This window comes from Lineus longissimus, chromosome 16, assembly GCF_910592395.1.
Source record: "Lineus longissimus chromosome 16, tnLinLong1.2, whole genome shotgun sequence".
Classification (NCBI taxonomy): Eukaryota; Metazoa; Nemertea; class Pilidiophora; order Heteronemertea; family Lineidae; genus Lineus; species Lineus longissimus.
In genome coordinates, this window is record NC_088323.1 from 3,217,735 (window position 1) to 3,230,337 (window position 12,603).

General features: G+C 40.7%; 1 protein-coding gene across 3 annotated transcripts in view; it reads right to left on the reverse strand.

The window, feature by feature from the left end:
• The window catches only part of LOC135500125 (receptor for retinol uptake stra6-like), a 25,347-nt gene continuing 12,744 nt past the window's right edge, over window positions 1-12,603 (reverse strand). For 2 of the 3 annotated variants that reach the window (XM_064791369.1, XM_064791370.1), the window contains exons 2-19: window positions 10,670-11,008; window positions 10,094-10,157; window positions 9,535-9,620; window positions 9,206-9,339; window positions 8,705-8,874; window positions 8,187-8,321; window positions 5,739-5,809; window positions 5,079-5,220; window positions 4,740-4,917; window positions 4,455-4,530; window positions 3,960-4,032; window positions 3,633-3,681; window positions 3,211-3,328; window positions 2,814-2,915; window positions 2,343-2,506; window positions 1,977-2,162; window positions 1,561-1,711; window positions 1-1,029 (exon numbers count right to left, since the gene is read on the reverse strand). In XM_064791369.1, the coding sequence (XP_064647439.1) occupies window positions 831-1,029; window positions 1,561-1,711; window positions 1,977-2,162; window positions 2,343-2,506; window positions 2,814-2,915; window positions 3,211-3,328; window positions 3,633-3,681; window positions 3,960-4,032; window positions 4,455-4,530; window positions 4,740-4,917; window positions 5,079-5,220; window positions 5,739-5,809; window positions 8,187-8,321; window positions 8,705-8,874; window positions 9,206-9,339; window positions 9,535-9,620; window positions 10,094-10,157; window positions 10,670-10,743 (2,172 nt within the window). In that variant the 5' untranslated portion in view covers window positions 10,744-11,008 and the 3' untranslated portion in view covers window positions 1-830. Of the gene's footprint in view, window positions 1,030-1,560; window positions 1,712-1,976; window positions 2,163-2,342; window positions 2,507-2,813; window positions 2,916-3,210; window positions 3,329-3,632; window positions 3,682-3,959; window positions 4,033-4,454; window positions 4,531-4,739; window positions 4,918-5,078; window positions 5,221-5,738; window positions 5,810-8,186; window positions 8,322-8,704; window positions 8,875-9,205; window positions 9,340-9,534; window positions 9,621-10,093; window positions 10,158-10,669; window positions 11,009-12,333; window positions 12,533-12,603 lie in introns of those variants that run through there. The other variant, XM_064791368.1, reaches the window with a different exon arrangement.

The window sequence follows — 12,603 nt, forward strand, 5'->3', positions numbered from 1 at the left end:
AATAAGCTTTGATATATTTATGCCTAGAAAAGTTATGATGTGTATACGTGTGTTTTACAGCTCAACAATACAAAAATATTCTACAATGAATATTTCACTCAATACAAATTTACACAGAATATAAAGTAAACAACATATGGCAAGATGATTTGACTGAACCTGTCCCATCCTATATATTATACACATTGAAATTAGAATAAGAGGGCCTATGATATCCTTGGGACAAGCCTCGGTTTGCCAAAAAGTGGTGGTTACACAAATGACAGCTACATATACAAGATCATAACACCATTACAATGTAATATTAAGGAAATTTAAAATACGGGCTTTAAATGGTAAATAGGTATATGCACACAATTATCAACCTTAGGTGCACATCTGCCTATTAAGATGGATCCCAATATATAGACGTCTGCTCATGTACATGTACACCTTCTTGCAGATTAAGATATATCCTAAAATTTGGGTATTTGTTCATGGACACAGTTTTACGCATTAAGATATTTCTCAATTCTGAGTTTTTGTTCTTGGACAGCTTCTTGAAGATGATACATCCTAACATTCAGATATCCATTCGTTGACTGTTAGCCTCTGAGTAACATGTGCTATCGACTTTCCACTAATAGCATCTCGCTTCGATATCTTAGACCACGATATCTCCAATGGCGAGTCCACGCTTATCCTTTGGTGGGTCCCCATTCGCGTTATAAGTTCTTGGACACGTTCTTGAAGATGATACATCCTAACATTCGGATATCCATTCGTTGACTGTTAGCGTCTGAGTAACATGTGCTATCGACTTTCCACTAATATCATCTCACTTCGATATCTTAGACCGCGATATCTCCAATGGCGAGATCACTCTTATCCTTTTGTGTGTCCCCATTCACGTTAACCTCAACCTCCTCAAGTTCTATCGCATCTTCATCCCCTTTCTTCATATCTTCATCTTCATCTTCATCCCCTTCCTGCCTGTCCTTTCGGAACCGCCTCTCTATCCTCTCCTTCTCAGCATCAATGTAGTGCTTCCTGAAATGATAACATTTTATGGAAGTGACTATTTGGCAAGCCCGGCTTACCAAACAGCGACTTCTTCTTGTCCTGAATGGAGAGCCGAACTCATTAATATTAAAGTAAAGTCTCCAGCTCGCTAAAACAGGGTAGATTTTTTTACCTGTTTGGCAAGCCCGGCTGGCCGAACAGGGTGGCTTTTTAGTGCTGTTTGGCAAGCGGCTCTCCAAACAGGACAAAAAAAGATGCCTGTTCGGCGAGCGGCTTGCCAAATAGACCCGGCCAATATTTATTCAGATAGTTATTCTCGAGTCATAACCAAGACGAAATAACCGAATCGTCTATGCTGTGTGAACTGTCGACTGAAAGGGTCCGACTGTAGTGACTTGTTAAATGTATTGACAGTGTGTGCGTTATTCACTGAGTAATTCGACGATAGGGGGCTCTCGGAATGGTCAGTAGCCACTAGTCCGAAGACTGCCGCCAGCACCAACAGCCAAAGCCTATGATGTTCCCTCAGATTGACAGGAAGCACCCAACATATAGTACCTGGTTGCCCTCAGGGGGAGGTTGTTGAGCAATGTGTAGGCAAGAAACCACTGGGCCCTCATTGCCCTCCGTCGCCTCATCATTGCCTTCTCCACCTCTTTTTGTTCAGCATCTTTCAGCTTTTCCATACTGTCCTTAAGCTTTTCATTAGCTGAAAATCAAAGTAGAAGACTGAATAACAAAATCTTAGCTTATTTGCTTTGGAGAGCGACGGCAAACCACTGGGAGCGAAATTGGTTTTTGAATTGAATTATTATGATTGTAGACCATGCCCTTCTCGAAATCGACTTCGAAAACTTATCAAGTTCCCGCGGTGATCACATTTTTTCTACCAGTCCTGTCGAAAATCTTGTGAATACTTTACGACTTCATTTAAGGTCCTTGGTGGTTTGTCAATTTTAAAAGCCCGCTCGCACCTAGGCCTTTATTCACGTTGTCAGTTTGGCCGATCTTCTTATAAGAGTCTCTGAACTCCTCTTCCTCTTTCTTCACAGTGTCTCTCTTCCCTTGGATCTCCTCTTTCACCATGTTGACAAAGGTCATAAGAACTGGATTGGTATGAGCATTCTCTACATGGATGAGGCCAACGTATGCCTTGAAACCTGAAATGAGGGATTTAAGCACACTGCAAGCAGCCTGAGTTCTGTTGGCGTATATTAACGAAAATACTCGAATACTGGAAAACCAAACAAAAGTATGTAATCTGTCATACAGATATACAGAAATACTCTGCACAGCCAAAATGCAGGGGCACGTTAACCTTAGGTTTAAACTTTGCTTACCTGGGTCCATCTTTTCGAACAGCCTCGGCAGAGTGCTACAGTCAAGTCGGCTCAGGAAGAACAGACCAAACAGGATGGATTTGATCATACGCATAAGACAGGAGAACAACCCGACGAAGACGTTATAGAAGAAGAGGAAGTACATGACACAGAAGAGTAGTCGTCTGAAATAAATAAAGAGTTCTCACGCAAACGCCACTAAAGCCTCTCCGCAAAAATTGCGACAACTATACAGTACTGCTGTATGTACCGATCTGACGATATATACCGGATTCTCATAAAGAAGGTATAAGACGACTAGGTTCAGTATGGCAATTTATTAGCCTTGAGAAATCTTTAACGCGGAGGGCATTACTTATGTTAAAACGAGCAATTTGGAGTATTGAGACGGTTGGAAAAGCTATGGTTAGATAATGATATCAACATCTCTTGAGCACTGTGAACAATCTTGACACTTGGAAGACTGTTTACCTGTTGTTGAGGGCAAATACCTTTCCTCTTTTCTGGAGAAACACAAATATGGCGGCGATTTTGGAGGCGATGTTGACACCCAAACTGATGGCAATAATTGGCCTGAAATCAAAATAAGAAATGAAGCAATGCAATATCCAGTGACTGGCCTAGGAGGGTATAGACGATATTCAAGTTCTACCAGTTCGCGCATATCTTGGCTTTTCGCACACAGAGCCTGCTGTTCAAAATACTTCCCAATGCCCTCATTAACAAACTCGAATAGATTAAGTACTTCGTGTCAGTGTCCCTTGGATTATTGGTATGATAATTGGATATCGATTTCAAAGCAAGGACGAATGCCTGGTAATTCAAATTAAGCTCAACTTCAGCGATGTCAGTAATTTTGAACACTTACCAGTAGCTGCGTAGGATGTGCAGAAACCACATTGCTTTGCTGTAGATCATTGGAATAAAGATAATGTAGGAAAGGCCCGCAAACAGAACCGCTAAGAAAGCAAACTGGAGCACGAACGCTGAAAGAGAGGATGCTTTATACTTGGGGATCACAGATGTTTCTGGCAAAATATCTTTGCAACTGTACAGAGAAAGCTACGACCATTTCAGGACCCAGATAAGTCTGCAAAAGTCATCTTCTCATGTAATTTTCCCCCAATTGTTTCTCTTTTTTGGAAATTGCCAGGACACGGCTATAGACTTATTTTAAAACGGACTGATTCGGTCTGTCGAATTGACTAATTTCGATCCAGGTGGAAATGATATGCTCAGTTGGATGGGACAGGCTGATATATCTGACTGGCCATGGTAATTTATACTCACCCCAAAATATGTAGGCTACTTGATAGCCAGAGTAGCGCACGAATCCAACCTAGACAAGAAAAAACATTTTACAGGGTGAAAAAATTGTATTGGTGGATTTAATGTGGAATAAAGTGTTTAAAAGAGCAGTTGTATCCTCCGATGCAGTTCCTTGATTAGAACTAAAACGATGGGATTATGTTTGGTGAAATCTATGTTAAGCTGCGTGTCTGACAGATAAAACATAACACACCCTTTTAGAAAGGTTTGATGACATACAATCAGCCCCATACATCGGCGTCGTGACAGCTTATTCCAGAATTATAACACGTAAAAGGAAGCACGTACCGTAAGCGACGGGTAGCCTCTTCGCTTACCAACTCGCGAGGAGTCCCCACTCCAGGCAGAAAGAATATCGTCCCTAAAAATAAACGAACAGTGTGACTTTCATAAAATATTGCAAGAAGTCATTTCTCAAAAAGGACTATGGCCAGCGGATAAGCATCACGCTTGAATGATCTTAGTTTTAACATGGTACATGTGGCTTGAAAGTTATTGTCCGCCAGAGGCTTATGGCCAACGGATTAGGCTCACGTATGGGTGATCATCGTTTTAACAAAATACATGTGGCTTCAAAGTTCTTGTTCGGCAGAGGCCTATCGCCAACGGATTAGGTTCACGCTTAAATGATCTTTGTTTTTAACACAATGCATGGAGAACGACTGAGAGGCTTAGTTTGTATCAAATTATGTACGGCCTAGGGGTGTGATAAGCGTAATGCAAAGAAGGGTACGAGATAATTGGATTAGGCCACGTAGAGATGACAAGTGAAACCACACCCACCTGTAGGCTCTGAATCCAAGGGCAATCTGCACTACACCAATGAAGCACGCGAGGGACAGTGCCAAGCAGACACAGACTGAAAAGATTAAAGGTAGACTGACTAAACACGTCTATCTGTTAGCCATATTACATCTGCTATGCGTGGACACTGGAGAGCGCCCACTCAATATGTATTCTAAATATTGTTTAACTCAAAATAGCCCCTAGGTTTCGTCCCACGTTTATGATGTCACATGAGTGCAACATTAGAAATACTTTGGACACCCTGTATCTTTTTTAACTTACATTTTCCAGTCCAGATCCAATGATGAACGATGACCAAATCATCGATGGCACTGACTCCAAACGAATGGTTTGCGTAGACCTCCATCAGTGACTTTTTATTAGGTTCGATGAGTTTGTTGAGGGGGCCTAGAACAGACTCGATATATCTCAAGAGGTTCGTGCCAGTGTATACCGCAATCTGAAAACAATATTTTAGTTTACTTTTGTTGAATTTGATACTATGCTTACATTGTATTCCAAAGTGCTGCAAAGGAGCTCAAAGGCGAATTGAACCAAATCATAGGACCCATTACACTTGTTAGACAGCGTATCTTTGGTTATTTTGACAGATGTACTTACCAAGTATAGAAGAATTACCCCGGCCGTATAGGTCGCAATGATTCGTGGAGAGTAGCGGAACCCAGCGACTTTCGTGTAAGTCATCGCCTTCACCTTATTGATGAGTTTGTGTTTTAGTTTTGGCTTTGGCGCGCCATCGTCGCTACAATCCAATAAAATGATGGTTAGGCCTACAAGGTTTACAAAATTATGTATATAAGCACGATCCACAATTATATGTGGCCAGTAGCAAAAGGTTATCTAATGCCTCACTCATGATTGGCTTTAGATTTTGGAAAGGGAAGTTGCAGTATTCTATCGAAAAGAAGGTATTTATAAGTTGGCGCCTTATGAATAGAATAAAATGAAGGCGTTAGCACATGACTGATACGTTTGGGCACTGTGCATGCAACGTCATGGCTAGACTTATATATTGTAATACGCGGTTTGCGAAATTACCGAAGACCATTTTGAAATCATCCTTAAAGATATTTACAATTTCCACTGGAAACTGAAGTTACAATGATACAGAAGTTAATTACATCATCAAAATCAGTAAAGTGTTTAAATGTGATTGCCATTTATCCCATGGCAAACTCCAGTTGCATGTAGAAATTGTGATAACAGAAAGACTGTACGAATTTTTGCAATCCGTCTGCTTGAAAGCGATGGACTACTTACACCCACTTGGGTTTCTTCTTGAAGAGCGCCCTCACATACTTGGCTTGATAGGAATCTTCAAAAAATTCTTGCTGTAATGAAGATTGAAATACTTCGTTTCCTTATCGGTTTTAAAGAGTTTCCGATACCATGCTGGTCGAAGGTTGTTGGAAATATCATCAAGAACGGAATAACTGTTTAAAACTGTACAAGAGAATATACTGATTACATGGCTGTATCAATGTAAAAGTATTCATTGCATCGACACACATGTTGCCGAATTTCGGTAAATGTTTGATTCTCTTTTTTATGTCGATCACCTCATTATGTCTACTCAGTGAATGTTCCATCAATAACAAATTTCATTACATTTACAGCTAAGAATAATGCGCTGCAGGCAACAAGTTGTAAGACAACTGCAAATGCATCTAAGTCACCGAATAAACTCCAGTCCATCTTCAACCAATTGATAGTTAAAGAATTTGGATTAATTGATTCACGATAATGCTTGGATCGCGTCGACAATTGAGCTGGTAGTTCTTAAATGTCGACCTGTTCTTAAATGTTTGAGCTGGTTTCAAAAAAGAGTTAATCGTTGCGTAAACGAGTGTTTTGTGTAGCTGCAACATAACCCTAATAGCGTGACGATTGTCGATGAAATTCAGCTGATGTAGTGGTCAGTATAATCACAGGTTGCCATGACAAATATCGTGCGTTTGGGCGTCTGGATGACGAACTTTTGGGAACCGGATGAAACTCCTACACTTAATCTAGACTATTTTGCTGACTATGGGGCCTCGTCTTCACCTCTCTAACTAACCTCCTATATTCTATAAAACTCTGAATATAACTAAACCACCTCGTGGAAAGGACGCCCACTATTATTGGATTCGCATATACCGGATCATCGTTTATGACGGACAAGTCTTCCAAGTTCTGCGTCTCGAGGTATATGCTGGTATGACGGATTACTTTGAACTCGGTATTAAGAGCCTTGTTGAAGTGAACTGCTGCTTGTGCGAGTGAAGTGAAGGAAGATGGTACGATAGTTCTATACTGGTCATGTTTAGTGTAAACGCGTATTTAAAGAATTCATTAAAGTATGCAGTGATACACGTGTGTACATTACTTGAACAGAGAGACGCGATAACTGGTACATGTAGGGCTGATAAGAATAGCAGTAGCGTCACGCTCATACAGCGACAGGTCACACGTTTTCTGCATCTCGACCCCAATGTATATGGCTGCTTGGTTTTTGGCGATGCCCGGCAGACAGGAAGAGACATCCTTTGGTTTTCCTTCTTATAGTTTTCGTTCACGAAGGAGAACCAAAGGAAGTTCAGAGTATTAGTAAAGCCTTCTAAAAATGCCATTCAGGGATCTTAACAACTTACATGGACCATCTGAATCCGAAGTTTGTATACTTCATACATTTTTACCACAAAAAAATTCGAGGTCAGGACGTAGATACAAAGGGGAATAAGTGGTATCCATTTTCAAGAAGACACGACAATTACCCATTGTCAAGTGAACGAATGTAGAAAAAAAGGTGAACAGATGCCAAGAACTCACTTTCCTTTGCAGTTTTGCTCTTTCCATCTTAGAGAGTTTGATTAATAAAACGGGCACACTCTATAGTTAAAGAAACAGTATACATGTCGTCAGATAATGTAAGGCAATTATCATTGAAGTCCGTTCTCAAGCATCTATTATTCAGAGGTGGGTGAACTCTGTAATGGTATTTCTTAAAATATGAATGACATTCCCTTTACCGTGGTGAAAGTTAATAAAAATGAAATCTTTTTCCTCTCGTAATTGACTGGACTAAGTGAAAATTTTGCAGTTAAGGCTTTCTCTCATGACAAGTTTGTTAGGTCCGAAAACTGGTTTTCTGCTTTATGATCAGGCCCTAGCAAAATCAATGACGAGACGTTGAATTGATTAAGCAACTGTCATCTTCCAGTATAAGGGCATCACCATATGTCTAATATTATAGTTTAGAACTGTGCATGATTCGACAAAGTGGTGAAAATGATAATATCGTGAATAGCGCCAGTGTACTGTGAGATACCGACAACTGTCTACCATTGATCTGGCCTATGCCTAGAAGTCTTGAAGGAAGATTGATAAAACCTTAAAATCGGACTTCATCGCACCTGACATGAGATAAAGCACTTTTGCCGTGATAACTGTGATAACTCAAAGGTTTATACTCAACCACAGCTATTACCTGAAAATCAAATCAGAGACGAAACAACTGAAAATTTATTAAAATGCCTTCTTCTCGCTTTAATAAGTTCGATGAAAATATTCCGATTTCTTTACTTTTGACTTCCTACATCATTGTATGCATTGGTCCAAGGAAAACAGCTGTAACGATTTTAAATATTCTATGATAGAGTGACTCAGGAACAATGTCTGTTTATGCCTTGGGTTCACTTCCATTTCATGACATTTCAATTAACTTACTGTCTCTTCCCTGTTTTCTTTCTTGATCCTCTTGATGAGTTTCTGGACGAATCTACACGGAATCATTATGGACAGGAAGAAGGAGCACAAGATTTCAGGGCAAGCCTGCATGAACACGGTCTCCATAAAGAATTGCTGAAAACAAAAAAATTGAGTTTCACAAGTGAATAGGTATGAGCAGTATCAAAGCTGTTCTAGAATCCGAATAAGGGATGCAGAACTATCCGGGCTTAAAAAGCCAAAAGGAGAGAAACCAACTAATCCTGACGCAGCCGAGTCTGTAAGATTACGGACTGCAATACATGCATGAAGAGATCGGGAAAAATACATCAGGACAAATGACACCAAAATTGGGGAACTATTGGTCGGAGTTTGTAGACATATGTAGAAAAGAGTTACCATGGACATGATAGACACGATAGATGTCGGAAAATTTCATTTTAGAACTGCTTTTGAGCGCCACAAGGAGCAGAAGCGTGTGTCTTACCTGCCCGTGGTTAGTAATTCTGAGGACTTACCCAAGGCCAGTCGTCGGAGCAATCAGTCAGGTGTATCATGTTGACGATGAAGAACATCCAGATATAGAGCGTGGAAAGCCCCAGGCTCAAGACTGTCCCCATGGTCAGCCCCGCAAGGAGAGGGTATAGGGCAAACCCGTACAGCAACATGGTGGCAATTTTCACCAACACTGAAAGTAGGAAATATAAATCAACCACATCCTCACAAGATGTCAGGATTTCGCCGCCTTGATTGAAAAGTTTTGGCCAACGGGAACCTGCAATCCGGTCAGTTTTACCACCGTGGAGAATCAGTCTCCCAACCACCACCAGAGACCGAGAAGGAGAAGCTGCGGTGCATTTCTCTCTATATGTTATGCAAATCATGCTTGAAGAACCTTATTACCAATGGAATCATGGGATTGAATCTGTCTGCCTATTCCGTTCGACGAGTCTGACGGTCAATCTCAATTCGTCTGTGCATGAGTTACACTATTGTCATTATGGCGCAACTGGACTTACCATGTACATATGAAGGTCCCGGTATGTGCACTGGGTATTCCTGCAGTATCATCTTGAGGCAGAGTGAGGCCGTCAAGCCAAATACTGCAGCGTAGGATAGCCGGTAACCCTTGTCGTCCAGGAAGTTCATGGGACTGGATTGAAGACAATGAAGATGGTAATGTCTACTACTTCTTGTTCACTTCTTGCTTGATCAGTGAAGTCGACTGGTTTTACATGTAATTGTTACCATGACTCCCTACTGACCAACAGCAGAGATAGGATGAACAGAAAATGGGAATCAGTTCACTTCTTAACTACTTCAACCCGGGCTTTCAACTCATACTCACATCAGAATGGCAAATCTGCCATCTATGCACCTTGGGAACAGGTTAACTCTTCTTACGAAGAACATCAGTGAGAGGATAATCCCCACCTAAAAGAGTGGAGGGATGAGACTAAAGCCAATGGTGTTATTGTCAACAAAAGGGCAAACTTTTTTGAGGAGGTATTTATGATCAGAAGCCATCCAGTGGGCATACGAGCTTGCAAAGTCATGTTACAGTAACCAGGTCATTTAAACATTCAATATTGTGAAGAACTGCCGCTTGTGATCCATGAAAGTCCGACCCACAACCTCATTCATTTGGTAACCTTCGTGCGTCCTAAGTTATGTTTTGAAATTGTCGGGCCAAAAGCCGTGCGAAGGCCTCTGACACGTCAGTTAAGGATGAGCAGTCCATTGACTGAAACTCATCAAAAGCAGTTGTGTTACTGTCTTACTAAATAGTCAATCCATATTGGCAATGTCTTGCTGAATACTACAGCGATTTAGGTCAACTCGTAATGCAGCAGTTTCACAGCTTAAAACGTTTCCACAGTTAAGAAACTCCCAAGGTTTCAACTTACCGACGGGAGCATCACCCAGTAGTAAAACACATCTTGTTTCACCAAACGGTCGCATGCTGATCTTCTGGAATTTTTTTAAAAGTTAAAAGTTACGATTTTACCCGTCAAACCAGCGTGTTAATATATACATTATGTGTATAATTTAACATGAATTAAGTAGTTTTTAATATGAAGTGTGACTAACTTATCATGTTACCTTGTCAGCACCATGTTGTTGGATAACCGGTTTTGAATACCCTTTTTGCGTGCCATCAGTATGCTTTATCATGAGACCACAAAATTCCAATAGAAATCTCATTGCATTCAATAGAAGACAGGAAACCACTGTTGAAATATATGATGGGCGCTTTTAAAATCGTGTTCTTTGATGAATATCAAATCAGTGCCAACGTATTGACCTTTTTGGACATCTTCAATTCTCGCAGATTGCCTAAAGTGGCGAGATTTAACGAGTTCGAAGAAAACTGGATTTTTGAGGGAGACGTTTTATTGATCGAATAGTTTGGTCTCCGATGCTGTTCTTGAATAGATAAAGAAATCGTGAATCGAAGAAAAGTAATAATAGTCGCGACTTACGCCGTGATATTCTCCCCTCTGGCCGCCTGGTACATCTGGTACAGCTCAGAAAAACGCCCGAGAGAAGTCGCCATGATGATTTAGTTCTTGTGTTTTGAGAAAGTTGAAAATGCCTCCATGCAGGTATTATGCAACCCCTTAATGTTACGCAGTCTTCGTGATCTCTTTCAAAATTACCCCTCCGAGATATGTAAATCACATCATATTATATACGAGAAGTCTAACATGAAGGCACTTAATGCTTGTTATATCCCGGGTTTCTCTAGGTCCAAAACTGTTCTTTAAGCTGAGAATATTGTTCCATGAGATACAACCGTCGTCCGGTCACACTGCGTCCTTCTGAAAAAAAAAATGTACAAAAATATCATGTCATGTCACATGTAACATGGTGAGTGGGAATGTTGACGTTTTATATCAACAAACTTTCTAACTTCCCTGTGTCCATGTCTGTTAATGATAATCATTGCCTGTTGAATACTTTATTGGCGAGTGTGAATGTACAACCATAATACAGCTAATCTAACTGTCTACTGGTTCTAGGCCATGGCAGTTCTGCTTGAACTATTCCTTGAGGGATTCACATAACATCTCATGTCGCCTAAGATATCACCACAATCTCTGAATATAATTGCCGTCGGGGGCCTGGCGTCATAATGTTGTTGGTTTGTGGTGCAAGTGGTAGGAAGGCCGTGTGTGATATCCATTTTATATGATTTTAAGTCCGATCTTTTTTAACTGCGCGCAAGGAGAACCTCGCTCGAACGTTGTAGGACGAAATGTCGACATGTTATATCAAAAACCTTTATAACTTCCCTCTGTGTAATAATGATAGTCTTCACCTGTTAGAGACTTTATTCCCGATATTCAAATAGTCAGCCCAATTGAGTTAACGTTCTGCTTGAGGGATATTTTAGAGAAAAACTCATAACCTAATTATATCATATTTTCATCAACTCGTCTACATTACATTCACTAATCAAAATGCCCCAGTTCTATTTGGGTCAGACTTCCTTTTGTAGTTGGTTTTTTTGTTAGTGTTGGCTATGATTTTAAGTTTTCCTTTCATCTTAATTTGCATCTCACTGTATTCACGAGCAGAATGTCTGCATAGCATGGTCAATAGTTTAATTTTTGAGACTCCGTGTTTGAAGATCCCTTTTCGATATAATACGTTGGCAGCTTGGTGGTGGGGGGTGTTATGGGGTCATTTGTGTTTAAATTTAGAAGGGATGAATATTTGAAAACGAACCAACAAAGCTCGGGGGGTCAGGAGCTGGGTAAAATCGTTTGAATTCACCGAGAAAGTCCTTTAGCTGGAGAACATGCTGGTTAGGTCCAAGTATATACGGTGTATCTGGACTGTTACTATATACGACAAAGTATAGTTGTGGTCTGGTAGTGGTTGCCGTGGTATTAGAAGTCACAACGAGTTAACCTAAACTGAGACTGGCCGTACGAGGACAGACAATGAATTTAATTTCAGCAGACGGAACTTACATATGATATATCGACAGAAATTCGCAAGTCAGGCTATATGGCGACACTCTCTCCCGCCCGTACGCGAGGTTTGACACCTCGACATGCTCGAGGCGCGATACGAAAGTAACTAATGGCGCCATTTTTGGAACCGCGCGGACAACCTTCTAATGAAATAACGACCTTACCAAGTTGCCTTTGTCAATGCACATAATCCCCTATATCGGTAGACATACATCAAGCTTGGTGACCAATCCGAGAATCAGAAATGACGCTTTATTATTGCGCCGGCCTTGGATGGTAATATCAGCAACGACGGAGAGCAGTTATCAGACTATTTAGTGCGTGTTAGAACGGTCCATTTATCCACAGCTACAATGCATTAGATCATAGAATATTGACCTCAATTTTCATGAAAGAAATCCACATAAAAGGCTGAACGTTTAATGGCATATCAA